We start from the raw sequence: 24,458 nt of genomic DNA on the forward strand, positions 1-24,458 counted from the left end.
ATGCTTTGGGCCCACGGTTTCATTTTATGTGGGAGCCTGGCCAATCAGAAAAGAACTTGTATTTTCCCAATTTCGGTTCACATTCCCAGCTGTGGACCCTTGATGCGCACATCTTTTCTGACTCGGACCCTTCAAAACATAGCGACGTAATTGTCGTCACCACACTGTTTGTGGTGTTTGTGATGGATTGGTAAGAATGGTGTTTTAATTTTTTCCCCTTGAGTAAGTGCCATTTCTGATGTGGCTGCCATTAAAATAGAGCCGATTCAAATGTAGGAAAATAAGGCTTCTATAGAAGGCAAGAAGAGAAGGAGTAATTTAATTTTGGTTCTTACATGGGTTTGAGTGATCAGTAGTGACAGCCGGGTGGGCATCATAGAACTCTGAGGTAAGGTGTTGGGGCCAGTTAGCCGGGCTAGAAAAGAGCTTCTTTTCTTATTTCTCACTCTTACACTGCATGGTTTTCAAATCTTAGGGTCACATAGGAGCACTTCCCTTGTACTGATATGGTGGACAGAAAATGTATTTAATACGGGCTCGAGGGGTCTGTCTTACCATCTGTTAGGGGACTTGTCAGTCCAGTCAGTGTACTTCTAAACATCTCTTTTTATAGTTGACAGTGGCTGTGCCATTGCTCTCATATTTTTTTCCTGTGCATTTATTTCATTATTTGAAAGAGAGGTTACGATGTTGCATATGATTTCGGCAATCAGCGTCCGTAGGTCGATATGCGTCAGGGTTTCATGCAGGATGACTAAGTCTGTGAGTAGGTGGTGAGAGGCATCTCATTGGGTTCCAGTAATCGTCTGGGTCATGGAAATGTCATGGAACCAGGATAGTGCAGGAAATGGATGTGTAATCATGGTTCGCAAATAGAAATTGACCGGCGTTTCTCAAAAGTCAGGCCTGCTTGGTTGTTCTCCCCGTGTCAACGGGAAGAAGGCAGGATCTCCTTTCTCTGTGGTATCATGGTGACTCCATCTTGCTTTTCTGACCAACTTCTGTGGGCGCCATTGTTAACTTATCCTGCTCACATCAGCTCTGTCTCCCATTTAGCATTTCAACCTGTCCTGCAAAACATGGTTCAGTTACATGCACATGGAGGTGCATGGAAGCCCTCGGAGCTCCTGTTCTGAGCTGATTGCAGTGGAGACAAAATATAAACTGGGTATTTACAACACAGGCTATGTGCGACTAGAGGACACACACCTTGGCATTTTCGTTTGCTCAGCAAATGTTTGTTGAACATCTATGTGCCTGTAACTAATCTAGGGACTTCAATAAAGCGGTGAACCTGTGTGCCCATTTAAAACACAGTCTCTCGGGGCAGCTGAGTGGCTCAGTTGGTGAAGCGTCTGACTCTTGATTTCAGCTCAGGTCATGATCTCAAGGTCATGAGATGGAGCCCCGTGTTGGGCTCTGTGCTGATATCACGGAGCCTGCTTGGGATTCTTTTTCTCCCTCTCTGTCTCTCTGCCCCTCCCTCACTCATGCTCTCTCTCTCTCTCTCAAAATAAATAAACCAACATTTAAAAAATTAAAAAAAAAACCAGCCTCTCTTAAGTTCACAGTTAACTATGGTGAGAATTAAGTGCTTAAAGGGTATTAAAATCAGAATAAAAGGACAGAATTGCCAGGGTGTCTGCTTATCCCATGGTTTTCTAAGTGAGTTACCAAATTGCCAAATGGAATGTGACTTCAGGGGATCCATACGTGATAACTCCAAGGAAGTGGCCATTTCACTCTGTTTAAATGGGTCATAGTGCCCACCTGCAGAGGAACCTTTTCTTCCGGGCTCTCACGGGGTTTCCTCCAAAAAGACTGCAATTTGGAGCTGGGATGAGGAAGAGAGCTTGAATGCTGGATGAATGAGCTGAAATAGGCCCTTTGGAAGCTGTCACCCTGAGAACAATGTTTCTGAACGGTGAGAGAACTGGGAGCTTTCAAAGTAAGCCTGAAATCAATGCAAATGACATTCTAGTGGTTGTAGCCATTGGCTAGGAGAGCCTTACTATGTTTGAGCGTAATTAGGCAGGTGAGTAATAAAGGATTGGGGTTTACTAATCAGAAAGAAGAGTAACTTTTCCAAGTAGCCAAAAGGATTTTGATCCCAGTATGCCAGTTGATCGCACACTTTCACGAGGGCTTTTTATGCACCAGGACCCCTCTGCCCACGGACAAGAAGCCAGGTGTTGCTGGACCTAGCATTTGGACCCATATTTGTGCTCTATTTCTCACTGCCTTTTTGTGAATTCTCGCTAGGTCAGCACAAGCTCCTCTCTGGAATATTTTTAAATCTGATTAAGATGGTCTTCATGGAGGGCCACCTGGGTGGCCCAGCCAGTTAAGCGTCCGACTTCAACTCAGGTCATGATCTCATGGTTTGTGAGTTCGAGCCCCACATTGGGTTCTGTGCTGACAGCTCAGAGCCTGGAGCCTGCTTCAGATTCTGTGTCTCCCTCTCTCTTGAACCCTCCCCCCCAACTCAAAAATAAACATTAAAAAAAAAAAAAAAAGAGATTGTCTTGATGGAGGAAAATCAACCCAGAAGGGTTAGGTAAACTTTCCAAAGGCATGCAGTCATAGAGCAAACCTCTGCATTTCTTTTTTGGTCTTTATTCAGCACTCTGCAAAGTTAGGGAGCAGTCTGTAAGCCCATCCTCACTTCTGACACCAATGGTAAGTTTAGGGGTCACTAAGACCATAGTAATGTTTGATAATTTTCCGGAAGGACCCATGGCACTCACTGAGAGTTTCTATACCCATAATTTCATTTTTGTACAGTCAGTGGTTACAGATGAAAATCAGCCAAGGGAAGGGTATGTGGGGCACAGTCCAGCAAAGTTCCAAACACAGAGTCTCCGGCTGTCCTTTTTTGGCGGAGTCCTGGAGAGTATTGATTCTCTCAGCTCTGATGTGTGACAATGTGTTCAGAGTATTGGCAACCAGGGAAACTCACCTGAGCCTTGACGCCCAGAGGTTTTATTGGGACTTGGTCACAGAGACACAGTAGACTGCCCACGTGGCCGACTTCAGTCTCCAGTCCCTTGGTATAATGAGCTGACATCAGATGACCCAAAGCCCCCACCCTAAGTCACCTTGTTAGACTCTCCAGCATGGCCCAAGGCCCCCAGGTAAACAAAGACACTTTTATCAAGCGGACATTCTAAGAGCTTAGAACCCTCCAGGAGCTGAGGGCAGAGACTAGCCCTCTTTCTGGGCAAGTGAAATTCTTTACTGCACACTCTTAGAAGCAGAATAACCGTGAAAATAGTGAAAATGATGATGACAGCAATAATTGTGACCCAAGGAAAGAAGGAGCTGCTATTATAGGAAGAGCCCCATGGGTCTTGCTTTGGATGCTTTTCCCCCAGTAATTAATGGTTGTTGTTTTTTAAAAACACATGATGGAGGACATACAGGCTTTAAAGGACAGTGGACCTTTAAGTGGTTGGCATTCTCAGGGCGCCTGGGTGGTTCAATTGGTTGGGTGTCCGACTTCCGCTCAGGTCACGGTCTCGCAGTTCGTGGGTTCGAGCCCTGCGCCGGGCTCTGTGCTGAGAGCTCAGAGCCTGGAGCCTGCTTCAGATTCTGTGTCTCCCTCTCTCTCTGCCCCTCCCCCACTCACGCTCTGTCTCTCTCTCTCTCTCAAAAATGAATGAATGTTAAAAAAAATTAAACGGTTGGCATTTTCGAACGTCTGATTGTGATTTTATGACCTTTTCTTTTTTCATTACATTCAGAATGAATGATCATGTTTTAAAAGCTGATCAACCCCAGTTATAAATAGTGCCACATTCTCTTCCTGTGTTTAGACTTATCTGGACGGAAGAAAGAACACGAATTAAAGGCAATTTGACACTTGGCTTTTGGACTTCTGTATCTTTAGCAAAGGGAGTCACAATTAAAAACCAAACCTCACAGTTTGTAAATTCAGTAAGATTTCATCTTAACAAGATTCAGGTGTTTGTAGCAAATAAGATTCTCCCTCATTGCTAATGGGACCCTCGATCAAGTTAGCTTTCCTAGTGATTATAAAGTAAGAGATTATAATTGTGCTGGATTTCCTCCACTGATTATTTACTGTGGTGGGATTATTTATGTGGACTTTAGTTGACATTTCTGAGTAGCAAGTGTACAGGTTCTAAGAGGCCTGTTAGTAAATGAAGGAAGAATTAAAGGCCAGTACGGTTGAATACGGTGAGGGCCAACGAACTGTTCTGCCGTGTACAAATAAAGGTGAGGATTTGGGTACAAAATAATTAGTCCATGAGCAGTGGTCCGAGTCTCTAAAATAGATTAACGGGGCTGCTTTCACCAGCACAACAAATTAATCTCTAAAGGCAGATAGTCAAGAAAATAAATGGACAAGATAGTGTCAGGTGGTTTTAAGTTAAAGGAAGGGAAAAAAGACAAACAACCAGGGTGCAGTTAAGACCTTCAGGAATTTATGTTGGCAGGAGTGATTATAACAACAGCAGGCCCTAACCCTTACCCGTAACAGATTCACAAACCTCTTTACACATCACGAAAAACAGGATCAGTTCTGGTGTGCACTGTGAGCAAATGAACCTCTCTAAAGATAAGCAACGTTCTCGGGGCGCCTGGGGGGCTCAGTCGGTTGAGCGTCCGACTTCGGCTCAGGTCACGATCTCGCGGCTTGGGAGTTCGAGCCCCGCGTCGCGCTCTGTGCTGACATCTCAGGGGCTGGAGCTGCTTCCGATTCTGCGTCTCCCTCCCTCTCTGCCCCTAACCCACTCGCATTCTGTCTCTTTCTCCAAAATAAGTAAACATTAAAAAAAAATTTTAAAAAAGATAAGCAACGTTCCCCCCACCCAAAGCTGTTTGTCAGTGCTGACTCACTGCCTGCCTGTCTGGCCTCCTGTGGGACCTGGATATGCAAGCCGATAAAGATTCACAGGGTGATTTTTAAATGCTTAGTTTGTTGTCTGGGTGAGGACATTTTGCCATTTGGGACGATTCTCAGGTGTTGCCGTCGCTTTTAAAAGAGGCAAGTACTACCCTTCCGTTGCCCTCACCTATGGCAAGCTCGGTGGATTTGGAAATTCTTCCTTCCCTCTCCCTGATCACACTTTGCCTGATCCCCATGTCCTCTGCTGGATGTCGGACTTTTGGGAAGGAGTGTCAGGTAGCTCCGTAAAACTTGTGTAGGTTGACTGGGCTCTGCTGTCACTGGGCAGTGAGACGCAGGATCTGGAGCGGATGCCCACCCCCCCATCCCCGTGAATGTGCGTGTTCAAGGGAGGGACCGGTGCATCGACTGGGGTGACAGAGAGGGGGCGGTACCCGGGGGAGTCACTGACCCACGCAGATCCCAACTTTCAGGATCTTCACCTGCTGTTTCTCTCTTCACTCCGCCCTGGACTCGTGTCGGGGGCGGGTGATGTTTTTGGGGAAAGCAGGTTGAGCACCCGGAGTTCGGCTGGGCGTCCTCTCTGGGAGTTTGAATGATCCACACAATTATGGAGATTGGTGACAGCATTCACTGAGCAGCAGTGTTAGGCGTATCTTCCAAAAACCCTTTTGTGGGGAAGCCCTTCTAATTAGAGGGCTACCGCATGGTATTCATTTGTCTTTCGAAATGATTCGAAGCGCTTGAAAGAATGACAGAAGTGTAGTTCAGTTATGCACGAAGCGGTGATTTGCAGCGATGCTGTGGTTTCTCCTTTTCCGACTTTCTGATGGGCCCGTCTTGGACCGAGCGGCGCAGGATCATCAATGAGCGTCACAGATGAATCACTGGGTGACGAGGGAAAGGTCCCAGACGCCTGGCCATGGTGATAATTACAGAATGGGTGTCCACCTGCCGCCTCTGGCACAGACCGGAGCTGGCAGGAGGGGGTGGAAGCTAAAAGCCACAGGGCCCAGGAGGGACGGGGGGACGCGAGAGCTCCGAGCAGAGCGTGGCACTGGGATGCCGTGCCCCATGACAGCGCCGCACGGCAGACACTCCAGGGGGAGGAGGGACCTTCTGCTTTCACGGCTGCTGCCAGGCCAGCCTCACAGAAACATGCTTTGGCTGTTTGCTTTCTTCCAAGTCTCTCATGAATCAGGTGGCTGCGTGTTATATAAAGTCGGGTTTACCGGGGCACTGGATATGTTGCTTTTCTTTCTATTGCTTCTTTGATCTTTCGTGTGTGCACACAAGCATGCTAGGCTCCACCCTTCTCCAAATGCTTCTCACCTTCCCCAGCTCCCCCAGGTTGTGTAGATTTCCAGCGCCTAAAGGAGAACCTTTAGAATCTTCCTCCATAGCAGCTGGGGCCAGTCGATACTTTCTACAATCCCCACCTCACACACACACACACACACACACACACACACACACACACGTACACACACACACGTAATTAGTGCACAAAGATTCTAGTGTCTCCTCTCTCTGCTCCTTCACTTGACGGCCACGGTTGTGTGATTAAGTTATTTCGTGCATGTATTCCTTTACTTTGTAAACCTTTGCCAGACACCTCCCGTGTATTGAACACCGTGCCAGGAAAACAGAGGGAGAGGGCTCCTGCGACTAAGTAGGAGTCACAAATCTGCACGTAGATGGTCTTGCATGCTTTGTAACTGCGTAAGTCGCGTTTTGCAGATTTTCTGCAGCTTGCTTATTTGCCCAACGGTAGATTTCTGAGATTTGCCCGTGTTGACGCAGAAGGCTCTGGTTCATTCATTTTTGCTGCTGTGGAGCGTCCCTGTGTATTACTGTAACGTATCCATTCTTCTGGTGATACTCATGTAGGCTGTGTCCAGTGTTTTATTGTTATGAATAATGACGCATAAAATAACTCTGGATCTGTTGACTCATGTACACAGTGTGTCCAAAGAATATGCCAAGAAATGGAATTGCGTGGAAATATGTGCGCCAGCTTGCATGCCCACCAGCAGGATTTGAGAATTCTCTTTTAACCTCATCACCCCCACGCCCGGCGTTGCCAAACTGTACAATTTTTGCCAATCTGACGATATCTCGTTGCTTTAACACACCTTGTCCTGACTGCTAGCTAGTGAGGTTGAGCACATTTTTCTTGCATGTGCTCGTGTTTCCATCTGTGGGAATTTCTGTTTCAAATCCTTTGTCCACCTTCCTTTGACTTGTGTTTTTCTTGTTGATTTTGAAGAGTTATTTATATATTGTGGATGGCCATCCTCTGACCTTTATGTAGGTTGCAAATATATTTCACAAACTGTGGCCCCTTATTCTGCTTGTGTTGTCTTTTGTGCACAGAAGCTTTACCTTTTAGTTGAAATCAGATTTATCAATGACATCCTTCGTGGCTTGTGCTTTTTAAAGATTTTGTGCTACTCTAGTGTCTGAAAGGTAGTCTTCCTATATTTTGTTCTAAAACTTTTCTCTTTTACTTTTTACCCCCAGGTATTCAAACCATCTTGAATTTGTTTTTGTGTACGGTGTGAAATAGGGATCTAATTTTACATTTGCCATGTTGTCCCAGTACCATTTAGTGAGCAGTCAGTCTGTCCTTACCCCGATGGATGTGTAATCAGCTTGTATATCAAATTTTTCTAATACGTGGGACTGACTTCTGGCTCTTTGTCTATCACTGCACACTGTGACATTTGTGTTACAATCAGTTCGTAGCAAGGGCCTGGCGACCCCATAATTTTCTTATTCAAACTGTCTTAACTCTTCTTGAATATTGATATTTTTCTCAGAATTTCATTAAGCTTATAGATTAATTTGGAGGCAAATGTAAGATCTATATGGTGGTTTGTTCAGGACACAATAATGGAAACTGTGGATTCCTCAGGGTGAGGGACAGGTTTGAGGAAGAGATAGGTAACAGTATGTTTACTTTTGGTCATTTTGAGATGGATGTGCCCATGTGACGTCCCTGTGGTGACATCTGGGGGCCACAGGAAATGCAGGCCTGGATCTCAGGGGTAAAGGCAGAGAGGAGATCTGAGAATAGGAGGGAAATGGCTGGCCGAGAGATCGTGCCTTGAGGAGGCTGGGAACCAAGCTTTGGAGAATACCAGCGTCCCATCTGCAGGTCAGGGGGTAGAAATAGGTGGCCAGCAAAGGGGAGCGAGGGGAGAAAGTCAAAGACTTGCAAAGACAATGTGGAGGAGAGTGGGCAAGACTCTAAAGAAAAGGAAGGGAAAGAAGAGAAAAGAGCAAAGGAAAGGAAAGGAAAAGAAGAGAAAAGGGAGGATCTTATCACTCCACACTCACTAGAATGGCTAAAAACTGAAAAGACTGAGAACACGAGGTGTTAGCGAGGCTGTGAAACAAATAGAACTCTCGTCCTCCTGCCGGCAGGAGTGTGAAATGGTACAACCACTTTCAAAAACTGTTTGGGTGTTCCTAAAAAGTTAAATGTGCATTATACACCTCTGCCATGGTACTGCTAACAGTTACCCAAAGGAAACAAAAAAATATGACCCCACAAATACTTGTACGTGTATATTCGTAGTAGCTTTACTCACCACGGTCAAAGACTTGAAACAAACCGAAATACCCATCAGCAGGTGAATGGACGAACACATCGTGTTACATCCATACAATGGAGTACTAGTCAACAATATAAACGACTGAACGACTGATACACACAACATTATGAGTGAATCAGAAACATTATGTTGAGTGAAACAAGCCAGGCAAAAAGGGTACATAATTAATAGTCCAGTTACATAAAATGTAAACTGTAGATAGAAAATTGGGGTTGGGCGGAGGGGGGATGAGCTATAGAGGGAGATGAGAAATTTTAGAGTAATGGAAGTGATCTGTTATCTATCTATCTATCTATCTATCTATATCTATCTATCTATTTATTTATTTAATGTTTGTTTATTTTGAGAGGGAGAGCGCTAGAGTGAGTGGGGGAGGGGCAAAGAGAGTTGGAGAGAGAATCTCAAGCAGGCTCCATGCTGTCAGTGCAGAGCCTAACACAGGGCTCGAACTCATGAGCTGTAAAATCATGACCTGAGCCCAAGTCAAGAGTCAGATGCTTAAACGACTGAGCCACCTACGTGCCCTGGTCTGACCTTTAAATAGGTATAATTTTATAGTATTGTGACTTGTAAGACAGATATATATTTGGTCATTCAGATGACCAAAATATATTGCTTATTTACAGTTCCTGACTCAGCTCCCCAAACCCTCAGAATTTCCCGAGCCATAAAGCAATGGGGACATCTTCTGCTATAATACTTGGTTGGGCTCTTGTCCTCAGTTCCTGAAAAGCGTCAGAGCCACAAAGGTGAAATGGGTGTCTTGTTATTTATAACAAGCCCCTTTCTACCATAACTGGGTTTATGTGGATGAGGAGATTTTTGTAAAGCACCTAAGGATTGGGGCTGGTTGCCGGAGGAACCAACCATGCACGTGAGGCTGGAACTTTCAGTTCTAGTCCCTGGTTTCCGGGATGGAAGAGAGTCTGGAGGTTGAACCAATGGCCAGTGCATTTATCATTCATGCCTAGTGATGAAGCCTGCCTAAAAACTTTGCAAGGACAGGGTTTGGAGATGCTTCCCTGTGCTACTGTGCTGGGCTCCAGGCTCCACGAGGACAGAAGTGCCATTGCTCATGACCTTACCCTATGGGTTTCTTTATCTGGCTGTTGATGCGTATCCTATAATATATTGGTAATCTAGTGAGTAAATGGGTTTTCCTGAGTTCTGTGAACAGTTCTAGCACATTAATCAAATCCAAGGAAGGGGTCATGGGAACCCCTGATTTATAGCCAGTTTGTCAGAAGCACAGGTAACAACCTGGACTTGGGATTGGCATCTGAAGTGGCATCTGTGGGACTGAAACTTTTATCACCAGGTAGATAGTGTCACAGTTGAGTTGAGTTCTTGGACACCCTGCTGGTGTCAGAATTGCTTGTTGATGTGGGGAAGTTTTCACATGCATGTGCACACACACACACACACACACACACACACACACACACATTGGAAGTGGGTCCAAGAACTCTTTCACATTTATTGTTCATAAGTTATTTCTCAATAAAGTTGATAACCAAAAGCAAGCAGAAGGGAAGGAAGGAAGGAAGGAAGGAAGGAAGGAAAGAGAGAGAAAAAGAAAGAAAAGGAAAGAAAGAGTGAGAGAGGAAAGAGAAAGAAAGAAAGAGAAAAAGAAAGAAAGAAAATAAGGAAGGAAGGAAGAGAATAAAGAAGGAAGGAAGGAAAGAAGTTGTCCTTAGCATTGTCAAACGAAGAGACCTTGGTCAGGGCATATGGCCGTGAGGAGCGCTGGCCGGACAGAGTCGGGATTCCAGTGGGCAGAAAGGTCAACACTCTAGCTTCCCTCTCTTCTCCCTTTTCTCCTTCTCTCTTTCTCCCCCTTTAGCTCCCTCCTCCTCCTCTTTTTGTTCCTTTGTAATTTATAAGTTAGCTATGAGAGAAGGCAGCTATTTAGGGCTTTTGAGCTATTTATGTGCTGGGAAGAGGCTATGATCAGAAGGGAGGGAAGGTTCATGGTCTGGGGGAACCAGAGCTTACCTGGGAAACACAGTCCTTTACATACGTGGTCAGCCCTTCCCCCATATGTAAAAATTAAAAGATTGCTGTGTCTATCACACACACACTTCAAGTCATTTTAGTTTAGTTTGGAATTAGACTAAAATTACCTATGCTGGTTGCTTAATAAAAAAAGATCCCCCCCCAACCCCCACCGCCGCCCCACCCTGGGCACCGTGGTACAGAGTGAGGGAATTGTACGACCTGTTCCCAGGAGCTGAGTCCAGGTTTCTTATGGCTTTATTTAAATGTAGGGTTTGAATCCGGGTCTGACCACTCAGTAGCTGTGTGACCTGGGGAAAGCCTCTCCACCTCTCTGAGCCTATGTCATCAGACGCTTGTAATGATTAAGTGAGACGGTACATGAAACTGCCCAGAGTGCTTGTCACATAAAAGGTGCCCAGTAAAGATGAGTTGTGTCTGAACCCCAGCCAGGCCTTCAGTGCCCGGGAGAGCCTGGCACTATGCTAAACGAAGTAAGAGGTGCACACTGTGGGAAAGAGTCGTCCCCAGGTGAGTTCGTGACTAAGGAGGTGAACGCAGGGCATTCTCAGATACAAAAATGGTGCCCAGGACTGAGGTGGGGGGAGGGGCCCAGGGTCACTTAGAAAGGTGTTTATTAAGAGACAAAACTTTCCATTGTTTTAAGGGAGGAGAGTTAGGTGGAGGGAGGGTAAGGATTTCGCCTGCAGCGGGACAGAGGCCCTGTTCAAAGATCCAGAGGAGTTAGGAGAGGGAGGAGCTCAAGGAGGGTGGGAGGCGGCGTGTTTGCTGCTGCTGTGTGTGTGTGTGTGTGTGTGTGTGTGTGTGTGCGCGCGCGCGCGCGCGTGAGTACGTGCCTCTCTGAGTGTGTGTGTGCCCGAGTGTTCATGTGCCTCTCTGAGTGTGTGCCTGAGTGTGTGCGTGTGCACAGTCAAGGGCAGGAGTCCCCGAGGCAGGTGCTGTGGGAACTGAGACCCCGGACCAGGCGGGATGAGGGAGGCCAGCGTGGATTTTGTCACAGCACTTGCGGCCTTGCTGCCTGTGGTCCAAGCGCCTTCCCGTCTCAGCTCTGTTCATTCATCAAATCCTTAAATACTTCCACCAACCTTGAGGGGGCATTTTATTATCGTCGCTCTCAGTTTGCCGTGAGGAAAACTGAGCCACAGAGAAAATAGCTAGCCCTGCAGTGGTGCACAAGGATTTGAACCCAGCCCCCGCCCTCCCCCGCTCCGTTACAGAGTCCCCCTCTTAACCACGTGGCCACCCTGCTTCCTGCTGTGTGTGCAGAGGGCAACTCTCTCTCTGTAGGAAGGGACCCATCTGAGATCTTTTTAGTATTTGTTTCAAAGGACCCTCCTGTGTCTGTAATCCAAGATCTTCGTTTCTCTTCTCTTTCCTTGCTCCTTGCGTCACCACGGCATCCACGGCCCTGGGGACACAGGGCCCCAGCCTCTTGTTAAAGGCCACTATGTGACTCAGTTCGTCCAGCTGCAGTTCAGGGCCTGGCCCTCAGCAGTCCACAGGAGCCCTGCCGCTGGGGGACGCTCTCAGGTCGAAGACTCAGGATGTCAGGGAGCATTTTGAAGAGCGTTTGGACCAAAGCTGCTGAGGTAGCCTAAAAAACAGATGCCACTTGTCTCGAATGATGGGTCAGGGCAATGTCTGTTTGCTTTTTAAAACTTCTGGCGGTTAGCTGAAATCCTGTTTCCCACATTAGAAAACCAGAATGACCAGGTCTTAAAAACTGGTAGAGAGGTGTTTGGCTAATGAACGGTGTTCCTTTAAGGAGTGAGGGGGAGAGAGAGGAGGACGGAGAGGAAGCCGGGCCATGGCTCCAGAGCACTGCTTCTGGATTCTAGATTCCTTGTATTGACCCAGGGCTTCTCATCTTTCAAAGTGTCTTGGAATTATGACCTTCTTTCAGCCTGTCGTCCACTGGGAGAGGCAAGAGCGGTCCCAGGCCTGGACTGGGCAAGGGCAGCGTGCACTGACCGTCTGCCCTCCAGGAGACCCTGCGTGCACACCTAGCGATGTCTCACGTTGACAGAGCCTATTTCCATGTCTGCTTGCCTCGCTGGCCTGGGGGCCCCTGTCAGGCAGAGCCTCTCCGTTTCTCTGAGCCCCAGCACGGAGGGTAGAGTCTGGCACGTGGTGGGGACTTGGTGCCTCTGTACTGAGCTCAGTTGGCGTCAAGAGACCTGGGTTCAAATATTTTCTTTGTGAGCTTGGACAAGTACTTAGAATGAACTAGAACATCCATTTTCCCCGTCTATAAAATGGAAATGATAAAGCTTACTACGTTAGATTCACCATAGTAAAATGGCAATAGGCTACACAGAGAAGGCCTCCAATAACTGTTCATTCCCTTCCTTTTCTTTAGATTGAGCCCAGCCCGTGCCAGACCTAGTGCAGAACCCACACCCACCAGGGACTTTCTGTCCATCCTTTTAGCGGGGGATGAAAAGGTCAAAAAGGAGTCAGGAATGCCCTTTTTTGAGTGTCACAAAAGAGCACGCCCTTTGTGGTTAGAGAATCGTTTTCTTGTGGAAATACTGCATCTGGGGAACCACTTTGTTCATCCTTTTTATCGGCATGTTCTGCCGGCATCCGATCGGCATCCTTTTTATCTGCATGTGTACAAGTCGTGTGGTAAGAGGCCTGCTCGAAGTTAGCCTTCTTCTTTATAAATGCACACAGAACATTCACCACCACAGACGCATCCTGGGCCATAAAGCAGGTCTCAAATTTTAAGAGATTCAAGTGATACGAAGTACATTCTTTAAATAATATAATGAAATTAGAAATTGGTAGCAGAAAGTTGTCTGAAAAATGCCCAGATATTTGGAAACTAAATGATACATTTCTAAATAACTCCTGGGCCAAAGGAGGAATCACATGTGAAATTAGAAACTGTTTTGAAATGAAGGAAGTGAAAACCAATTATATCAAAAACCTGTGAGATGCAGCCAAAGCAGTGCTTAGAGGTGAGCATAGGATACGAAATGTCTGTATTAGGGAAGCTTTCCAATAAACGACTCTAGAATTTACCTTAGGAACTAGGAAGCGAAGAGCAAATTCAACTCACAATAAGGTGAAGAAAGGAAATAATGAAGACGAAAGCAGAAATCAGTGAAATATAAGCCAGAAAATCAATAAAGAAAATCAGTGAAGCAAAAGCTTATTCTCGGAAAAGAGCAATACAATTGATAATCTTCTAGTCTAAGTGGAAATAAAGATAGGAGACAAATTACCAATATCAAGAATGAGAGAGGTGACATCACTCTAGAGTCTACAGATGTTATGAACCTCATGCCAATAAATTCAGCAACTTACATGAAATAGACAAATGTCTGTAAAGACATAACCCACCAATACATACAAAGCAAAGCAAAACAAGACAAAAAACTCCAGACCCAGGTGGCTTCACAGGGGAATTTTCATCAGACATTTATGGAAGAAATTGTACCAACTCTGTAAAAACTCTTTCCAAAACTTGAAAAGGAAGAATACTTCTCAACTCATTATACAGGGCAAGCAGTACTCTGCTACTAAAACCAAAGACCTAATAAGAAATGTAGGCAAGTATTCCACATGAGCATAGCTGCAAAATTTCTAAAGAAAATTTTGTCAAATTGAATTCAACATTATATGTCTATATCTATATCTATATCTATATCTATATCTATATCTAGACACACACACACACACACACACACACACACACACACACATCAAAAATCAATCAGGGTAAGTCACCATGTTAAGAAAGCAGGAGGAAAAAGCCCTTTCTATAATTATGTCAACTGATGCAGAAAAAGCATTTGGCAAAAACCAATCTCTATTCCTGGTAAAAAACAAAACAAAACAAAACAAAACAAAACTCTCAGCAAACTAGGAATAGAAGGGAAATTCTTAAGCTCTATAAAGAACATCTGTAAAAGGTAAAAGTCTACAAAAAGCTGCTGTAACTAACAAGTGAGTTCAACAAGCTTGCGGGATATGAGGTAAATATATGAAAATCTATGGCTGGTAACAATTGGAAATTGAAATAAAACTATACCCCTTCTAAAAATACCAACAATATTAAACACTTAGAAATATATCTGACAAAAGATGTGCAGTATCTGTACACAGAGAACTATTAAACGTTGCTGAGAACATGCACTGTTGATGTTCACAAATTGATTTATAGATTGAATGCAGTCTCAACCAAAACCCCAGCACGAGTTTTGTTTTGGTTTTGGTTTTGGTTTTGGTGGGTTTTTTTGGTAGAAATTTACAAGTTGATTCTAAAATTCTTAAGAAAATTTAAAAGACCTAGAATAGTCAAAACAATTTTATTTTAAAAGATCATCAAAGGTGGCAGACTAACATTACCTGATTTTAGAACTTATAAACCTATCCTTAGAAGACAGTGCGGTATTGGCATAAACAAACAAAACAAAAACTCCCAACTGACTTCACAGGGGAATTTTGATCAGACATTTATGGAAGAAATTATGCCAAATCTGTACAAACTCTTTTCGAAACTTGAAAAGGAAGGAATACTTCCCCACCTCATTCTACGAGGTAAGCAATACTCTGTTACTAAAACCAGACAGAGACATAATAAAACAAACAAATAGATCAGCAATTCAGCCATTCCAGTCTTAGGTATTTACCCAAAAGAAATGGAAGGATATTCCATACAAAGACTTTTATATGAATGTTTTAAGCAACTTTGTTTATTATAGCCCCATACTAAAAACAACTCAAATTCCCATCAACCGCTGAGTGGATACATAAACCGTGGTATTCCTATACAACAAAATGCTACCCAGTGCTTAAAAAAAAATAAAGAAAGAAATGAGTTATTAATAAATCCAACAGTGTGGCTGAATCTCAAAATAATTATGTTGAATGAAAGAAACCAAAAAAGTAGAAGATTAAAAAGTACATAGTGTCATGGTTCCTTTTGTATAAAACTCTAGAAAATGCAAATTAATCTAATAGTGACAGCGTATTCCCCGGGAAAGAGAGGAACAGGGGGAGGAGAGAGGGATTGCAAAGGAGCATAAGGAAACTCGTGGAGGAATTGAATGTGTCCATTATGTTGACTGCACAGATGGTGGACTTGTGCTGGTCGTCTGCAGTTTATGGCCTGCCAATTATACCTTAATAAAGCTGTTTATCCAAAGAAAGTCATTGTGAACCGTTTAGTGGCAGGAGTTTCCGTCCCCAGCCATTCTACTGAAACTTCTCCCAGCCAGAACACAATGGTCCCTTTCTTGCCAACCCTGGCTTTGAATCTGTCTTGACTTTCTTAACCTCTCATTGGCACTTGGCTTGATTGAATGTCTCTTCTTTCTAGAAAAGTGTCCTTTTCTTGACTGCTGAACAGCATATTCTTGGGTTTTCCCGCCTTCTCATTGGTTTCTCCTTTTCAGTCTCCTTTGCTGGCCCCAAAACTTCCCCGAGAACTCACTTGTTAGGGGGCCTCTGGCCTTGGTCTTCAGCCGCCTTTTATTGTTTACGCTTTCCTCTACGTTTATCTCATCAAGCTCTGTGATTCAAAGTGTTGTCACCTGTGATGTCCAACAGAATTTTCTGAGATGGCAAATATTCTATAGGCCCAATGACCAGTATGGTGGCCGCTGGTCACATCTGGCTACTGACTATTTGAAATGGGACCATAGTGTGAATAAGGAACAGAATTTTAAGTTGTGTTTATTCCCATTCATTTACATTTAAATAGCTACACTATATCATTTCTATTATAGAATATAGAAATATAGGTTGCATATAAATATACTATAAATATCTATATTTATATTATTTATATTTATACCGCTTGTATATGTGGTTGGGGGCTACTGCAGCAATCAACTTTAGTCTAGATCATTGTGTTTATAAACTGTGCGAGGTAACCCATGAGCTGGTCTTGACCTTTATTTTTTTTTCAAAATAAAGTATCAAGGGCCATCACATATAGTGAGAGTTGTATTTTTTTCAAGACACTTTTATTTTGGTCCTGGGTCTCTGGGGACGAGGTTCCTCTAAATATGTGTGTGGATCACATGTGGTTTTGTAGGGGGGGGGGTTGTTTTTTAGTTGCAAGCCACCGATTTAAATGCTAGTGATGCTTGTTGCTTATGTCGTCAGCCGGGAGCTGAGACGCCAAGTCATGTTTATCTGTCTTCCGAAGATCCCCCTCACGTATGTAAGGGGCACCGCAAGTCTGTAAACCTGCTTTTTTCCCCCCTCCAGTTATCCCTCATCTCAGCATAATGGTACCACCTATCTTCCAGTTGATGAGGGTGGAGACCTTCATCCCCCTTTTCCCTGTCTCCTTCCTGTTTTACTGGGGCCCCACATTCAGTCTAGCAAGGTCTTTTGGCTCTGCTTCTGGAATGGATCCACTTAATTTCCGTTTCGATTTCCATAAACTTTAAGGCCCTGGCATCCCTAGCCTGGATCTCTGTAACAGGTCCAAACTGGCCTCTCTTTCATTCCTTTTTTTTTTTTTTTTAATGTTTTAAATGTTTATTTATATCTGAAGGAGAGAGAGACAGAGCATGAATGGGGAGGGGCAGAGAGAGAGGGAGACTCAGAATCTGAAGCAGGCTCCAGGCTCCGAGCTGTCAGCACAGAGCCCGATGCAGGGCTTGAACTCACAAACCATGAGATCATGACCTGAGCCGCAGTCGGATGCCCAACTGACTGAGCCACCCAGGTGCCCCGTCTTGCATTCTTATCTTTATAAAATCCACTCTCCACGTGGCAGTCAAAGGGATCTTTTAAAAACCGAAATCAGATGATGTTGCTTCCCTACTTGAAAGTCTCCAGTGGCTTTCCATTGCATCAAGAATATTCTCTCAACACCTTACATGGCCAGTAAGGCCTGGCAAGCTGACCCTAGCACCCCACTCATCTTGGCCTTTCCATACCGGGAATACCCACTCCCTTGCTTGTTTCTCTGCAGGGCCTTTGCACATGTGTGATGATCCAGGCCCCCAGACTTCCCCTGAGCTGGCCTCTCTATTAATTTAGATCTCACATCAGATATCATTTCCTCAATGGGCAGCCTTTCTCTGACTAAATTAGTGTCCCCAACCCAAGTCTGAGTGATCTGTTTCGGAAGTAAATGAGATGTATTGTTACTTACGCAGAGAATTTTTCAGTAATATGAACAAGAGACATCAAAGTATTTTTGATTACAGATTCTTGAATCTTCTTTGAGAATTATCTGTAATCAGTAAAATCCTTCAGTGCAGGTTTCTGTATGGAGAATAAATATTGGTCTTGCTGTTTTTTTTAACTTAGCTGAGCACCTCATTATGCAAATTTAACGAACATTTTAAAAATATGTATAATACGGTCTATTAAGTTACAGGCGTAAATTACACTAGTATAAAATTTCAGAGATTTGTTGATGTTAATATATTATAAATACAAGTTATTTGTTGAAATTTTTAATCAGTAAGATTACTGCACATCATGATAGGTTTTTTGAGAAAATTTGAATTTGATTTAAATTACCAAATTGCTTTTGTCATGAAGAAGAAAGGTCGGTAGCTTAGGGTGTATTATTCCTTAGGATATTTAATCTTTATTTTTATAATGAACTTTATGAAAAATATGTTATAGAAATAGTGTAGGATAAATGATAGGATTTGTAATTCTGACCTTGGCAATAAAAAAAAAAGAAAAAGGAAATCTACACTGAAATGTTAAAGTTCATACAGCATTTGAGTAACACTTTCCAAAAACAATGAAACTGAAACTGTGTGTTTCACATTGCACTGTCTAAACCACATAGCAGGGGGCGAAATAGATGTGCACTTAATTAACAAAATGAAAATTGAAAATAAGTGTGAAAACTTGGCATTATTTTTTTTAATTGTTTAAAATGTTTTTATTTATTTTTGAGACAGAGAGAGACAGAGCATGAGCAGGGGAGGGGCAGAGAGAGAGGGAGACACAGAATCCGAAGCAGGCTCCAGGCTCTGAGCTGTCAGCACAGAGCCTGACGCAGGGCTTGAACTCATGGGCTGTGAGATCATGACCTGAGTTGAAGTCGGACGCTTCACCGACTGAGCCACCCAGGCGCCCCCAAAACTCGGCATTATTTTAGAAAACTCTTTAGATTAGATACAATAGTGCTCGCAAAGTTAAAATAGGGCCACATTTCACGTCTTATGTGTTCCATTCTGCCCAAGGTCAGAAGTGGCAGGGATGAAAATGTTTTTATCCTTTGACCCCTTTCTGGGTAGCTCTCCAAAGAGAATAATCTAAATTGCAGATTCACGCACCGAGATGTTAGTTGTGGCTTTGTTTATAATTCTGGAAAGTCAGGGACCAACCAAACATCCAGTGATGGAGAAATTAAGCAGAGTGTAGAATATCCATATAATAAAGGATCATATAACCACTGAAGTTAATTGTTAGGAAGACTAATGTTGTGGGAGAAAGCTGACATAATGACACAATGCTAAATTGAATAAAAGGACATATTTATACGGTGTGATCTCAATTAGGTAAAACACAGTTTTCATAGGAGAAAATATATTAGCGGTTCATTCTGAGGAGTAATTGTTGCCGGCTTATATTCTCTAAGTTGTTTAGGAAAATCATATAACTTTATAATAGCAAAAACATTACCAAAAAAAAAAAAGAAAAGAAATTTGGTGGCGAACAAAATCCTACATGTTTAAGCTTCTTGTGTTTTAGAGCTGGAGAGTGGTTGCGGAGATCATTTGGCCTGGGAGGCCGTGACTAAGCGTTGTGGTTGGTGGGAGAATTTAACAGTGGTTCCTCACAAGGCCAAGGGGAGAGGAAGATTTCTCCGTGGTTTTTCTCTTGGTAAATTCCCAACGTACTCGGTTCTGTCATTCACTGACTGCTACTGGCTGGTCAGAAAGTTTGGCTGTCCGCTTCTCCTGTGACAAATATAAAATGGAAAGACAAGGTAATTATTACCTAATAAATGGGATTTTTGGAGTAGCCAAAAATTTTAAGTCAACAATGAAAGATTCCTGAAGGCCTCAAGTGGGAACTGTTCCACATTGTTCTTCGATCTTTGGGTGTCCGTCTATGAATAGGATGTGAAATCATTTTAGTTGGTCTCCCTCTGCATTACCTTTTAAATGAAATTAGAATAGAATAGAAAAGGGGCGCCTGGGTGGCTCGGTCAGTTAAGCGTCCGACTTCGGCTCAGGTCACGATCTCACGGTATGTGAGTTCGAGCCCCGTGTCAAGCCCTGTGCCGACAGTTCGCAGCCTGGGGCCTGCTTGGGGTTCTGTGTCTCCCTCTGTCTCTGCCCCTCCCCTGCTCACACTTTCTCTCTCTCTCTCTCTCTCTCTCTCTCTCTCTCTCTCTCTCTCTCTCAAAATAACAAGTAAACATTTAAAAAAATGTTTAAAAAAAAGAATAGAAAATATAGAATGTATTATGTACATTAAGTATTCTTTAGATTTTTATTTCAGGTATGTGTCTGTATGTACTGGATTGTAAATATAAAATGTGTGTGGCTTTCAAAGAAAACTGATCTGTAGTCAAAAAAGTCAAAAGACTCTTCTTTCTGAGATGTAGATCAGTGGTTCTCAGTGTGGAACCAGCAGCAGGTTACCTGGGAGCCTGTCAGAGATGCACATTCTCACCTCCCCCGGCCCAGAACTACCGAGTCAGGAATTCTTGGGCCCAGCGCTCTGTGGTTTAATAAGTCCCCTGGTGGTTCTGATGAGGACTTACATTCGAGAACCGCTGTTCAAGCCTTGCTGTTCCGGGGGTGGTCCAGAGACGGACACTGGCATCAGCTGGCAGCCGGTGAGAGATACCGACTTTCAGACCCCAACCTGGGCCTACTAAGTCAGAACCCACAAGCTGTCTGGGTGATTCGTGTGCTCATAGTAAAGGTTTATTCAAGGTTGAGAAAGCTGATCTAAACCACATGTGCCTTTGGAGGCCAAATCAATAATGTCGGTGACTGAGAGCAGCCTATGTTTTTCTCCCCCAAAGAGAGCAGCGGCGAGAAGGCATCACGATGTGAGGTTTAATTATGCTTCATTGGTTTAAAAATGTCCTGTAGCAGGGGCGCCTGGGTGGCGCCGTCGGTTAAGCGTCCGACTTCAGCCAGGTCACGATCTCGCGGTCCGGGAGTTCGAGCCCCGTGTCGGGCTCTGGGCTGATGGCTCGGAGCCTGGAGCCTGTTTCCGATTCTGTGTCTCCCTCTCTCTCTGCCCCTCCCCCGTTCATGCTCTGTCTCTCTCTGTCCCAAAAATAAATAAACGTTGAAAAAAAAAAATGTCCTGTAGCAAACCAGCGAGGGTTAACCCAACCAACCAGACTCATCACCTACAAGTTAACTGCAGTTGACCTCACTGACTTCAAGCAGATTTGAACCCCACATTTTGGTAGAGCAAGCCTGCCAGATTAACTTCTTCTGCTCTCTTTTAGGAATTTATCCAGGAGCTGCTCTGTCGGATAAGAGGCATGAGAAAACTGAGTCCTCCGCAGAAGAAGGCTGTATAATTCTAGCACAGGGTGGACCGTCCCAGAGACGAAGAAGGGGTCCTGGGATTTGGGCTTCATGAAGACATTTATTAAAGACTAGTTGCCCTGATGAGAACCTTTTTTTGGGGGGGAGGGGGTGTCTATTAGACATTTATTCAAGCGTGTTCCTTTTTTGTTTTAAAGGGTTTTGCTAGTGTAATATTTTAATAGCAAGGATATCACGACTCTGGTTTCAGCCCAACCAGGGATATCAAACCAGGCAGACATGGAAGAATGGGCTGGGCCAGGCACCGTTGTCTTTGAGAAATCAGAGGTTTAGGACCTAACTATACAGGGATGATGGTTTTCTTACAGCTAGTTTGGTAATACTTTTTCCTAAGTTGTACAACTGTCTCAGATGTCGAATTTCTTGTATATATCTCCACACGACTAAGTTAAAAGGTAGATGTGAGTTTTATTTCACACCGATGGAATAAACTTGTGGTTTTCCTTTCGCTGGAGGTCACAGTACCTGTGTGTTCAAGAGGTCACGAGACACTCTTCGCGTGACCTGCTACTGACCTTCAACATTCACTTTATGCACCAAAGTGAACGAAGTCAGTGTATCCGTTATTTTCATGAGCTACGCCACAAAAAGTCGAGTTGGTCAAGGGCTTAATTCATGGACTTTATATTATTTCGTTATTTGGGATGCTTTGCCAGGTCACGTCCTTATTGCCTCGTTTGTGGTCTTTTAAAGTTTTATGAACCCTTAATTTGAAGAACTATTCAGATGTCTAGAGAAATGCCCGTGCTGAGTGGTGTTTTGCAGTGGGGAAAGGAAGCACCGTGTAGCAATTAATTCTCTGCTTTCAACCAAATACTGTGTATTATTCTCTCCCCACGAAAGCAGGTCGTAAGGAAAGTTAGCAAATTGGGTATCGTCCTCCCTAGAAGTAGATCTGGTCCCTTCCGTCCCTGGACAGCATTAGACCAGAGCAGGCGAACCGAGTGTTGAACACCGTAGAGGTGAGAAAGCTTCACCTTCTCTCAAGAGAGTTGATCCAGGGGCATTTGCTTGTGTGGAAGGGGGGTGGAGATTGTGTTTTTGGTTGTCTCGTTGGCATGTGGTGAGGATTCCGGCTCCGGGCCCTAATCATGCACCCCGGGCTCCTTGCTTGGAGCTAGGCGTGGGGCACCAGCCCTGCCCCTCTCTGTTATATATCAGCTCCCTGGAGAAGGGTCAACATTCAGATGGATGTGGGCTGGGTAAAAGGTCAGAGTAGAAACTCTTCCTTCCCCCCCAGGAGGCCTCCACCGCCTCCGCACAGAAACCCCACTTACTGTAAGATGTCTCTAGGTGGCCCTGTCCGAGGACAAGGGTTAAACATTTTCTATCAAGGGTGCTCTGAACATATTTTATTTTTTAAAAGAACTATGTTGTGAATTTTATGTATACTGGCAAGCTTTCGAAAATGTATTTAATTTTGTAATGTTTACCAATGATTTATTTACAAGCTATTTACTCAAATAAATGGAGCTGCTTACAACTCTGTGTGCACATTTCATTGCAAAACATGTTAAAATGATCACTTGACTCTGTGAGGTGTTCTGCGGACAGGGGTACCACGCACTTCCATCTGGCTTTTCGTTTTCGAGGTGTTTTCGGGCATCTGATCCTGGCTCTCTCCTGATGGAAGCAGAGTTGCTGGAAAACACTCCTGGGCCGGGAAGGAAACCGATGAACTCTGTGTATTTGGTCCTGCCTGGACTCCATGCCAACCCTCTCTCAGGCTATGTTCTTTGCATTTAACTAAAATTCCCTTTTCTCCATCTGATAGAAAATCTCAAGAAAATTAGAAATCAATCAGATATTCCAATTATTGTTAGAATGCCGAGGACCCTATAAACGGAAAAACACCGAATTTGCAGGGTTTCCATTAGGCCAGCCTGAGTGATGGGCTGGCTGGTTTAGATCTCCTCCTAAGTATGTCCAGAGCTTCTAGTATTTACCCCATCACAGAGTGTACCCACGGTATTATTACTGTCTATTCACCTCTTTGTCTCTTCTGTTAGACTCTAGGATCCTTGAGATTGGGACTGAGTCTTAGAAATCAAGCACCCGCTCCTGAACTTGGCCCATCAAAGAGATCAATACGTGTTTGCTCACTGAATACATATGATACAAGATTCTTCAAGAAAACTCAACTGTTTCTCTCCTGGCTGGGAGAGTGGTTCTTAGGCCTGAATGTGCATTTGGATCACCTGGGAAGCTTTAAAAAGTTCTGACCAATTTCATCAGAATTTGAAGGAGCAGACCTTACCCGTTTTTTTTTTTTTTACCCCCCAAACTCCTAGCTTGAGCACCAGCTGGCCCATTGGATCATTCTTGTGTAGACGAGCTTGACCTTACTGAGCTCAGCCAGCCATGTTTATGCTGTCACAGCATAAACTATTTCTCATTCTGTCTTCTGCTGGAGAGGAATTACAGCCCAGCACTAAGGGGAATGACTCCAAAGCATCCAGCTTCTTGTTCAGTACTCACCCGAGCATTGAGAAATCTGTTTATCACTGTGCTAAGCACTTACATGCCTTATCTCAGTCCTGATATTTAGCTTTTTTTATTAAAAAACTTTTAATATTTATTTATTTATGAGAAAGAGAGAGAGAGAGAGCACAAGTAGGGGAGGGGCAGAGAGAGAGACACAGAATCGGAAGCAGGCTCCAGGTTCCGAGCTGTCAGCACAGAGCCCGGCGCGGGGCTCGAACCCATGAGCAGTGAGATCATGACCGGAGCCGAAGTCATATGCTTAACTGACTGAGCCCCCTGGGTGCCCGGCCCTGATATTCATCTTATGAGATGGTTGCATTATCCTCATTTTATGGAAGAGAAAATAAAAGGCGCGTTGAACAGTTTACCGGAGGTCACATGTTTACCGGAGGGCTGCTGTCTGACTCTACGCCCCTCGACCATTAGGCTTTCCTGCCCCTTGCGGGGGGTTGCTGTCAGGTGCCCCGCGGGAGCGAAAGCCGGGAGCTGCATGTAAAGCGAGCTGAGCCCCTGAGCTGAGGGGCGGGGAGTGGGAAACTGTGGTGGGAGCAGGTCCTCGGCCACGTTCGGGTTCTCCCTCCCTCCTGAGGACAAGGCCTTCCGGCTCCTGAGGGTCGGTCAGTGCAGCCAGACTCCGTGCTGCGCCTCCATTTCCAGGCTCCCCGGCCTTCTCCCCTGACAAAAATCTCCTGGACTTGGCCTTGGCAGCTCAGCACGGAGTACTTCCCATCAGTTCCCAGAGGAGGCCAAATCGGGAGAAAGAACAGTTCGAGGACAGTGCCTTTCCATTCCTGTAACACACAGATACCTGAGTTCCATCTAAAGTCCCCACAAAAGACGATGTGCTGTGCAGAATCACTACCAACAATCGACGGGCACGTGATGACATCGGCTCTTTCTAGGAAGGGGCACAGTGGTTGGAAACATGAGCTGATTTTGAGCCATGAC

The 24,458-nt window shown here is 44.5% G+C and overlaps 1 protein-coding gene across 2 annotated transcripts in view; it reads left to right on the forward strand.

Annotated features, from left to right (window-relative positions):
- PPP1R14C (protein phosphatase 1 regulatory inhibitor subunit 14C) overlaps nt 1-22,458 on the forward strand; it is an 88,755-nt gene extending 66,297 nt beyond the window's left edge. For both annotated transcript variants that reach the window (XM_047859323.1, XM_047859324.1), the window contains one exon: nt 20,924-22,458. In XM_047859323.1, the coding sequence (XP_047715279.1) occupies nt 20,924-20,998 (75 nt within the window). In that variant the 3' untranslated portion in view covers nt 20,999-22,458. The remainder of the gene's footprint in view (nt 1-20,923) is intronic.
- The last annotated feature ends 2,000 nt before the right edge of the window (nt 22,459-24,458 follow it).

The sequence above is a fragment of the Prionailurus viverrinus genome, chromosome B2, assembly GCF_022837055.1.
Source record: "Prionailurus viverrinus isolate Anna chromosome B2, UM_Priviv_1.0, whole genome shotgun sequence".
NCBI lineage: Eukaryota > Metazoa > Chordata > Mammalia > Carnivora > Felidae > Prionailurus > Prionailurus viverrinus.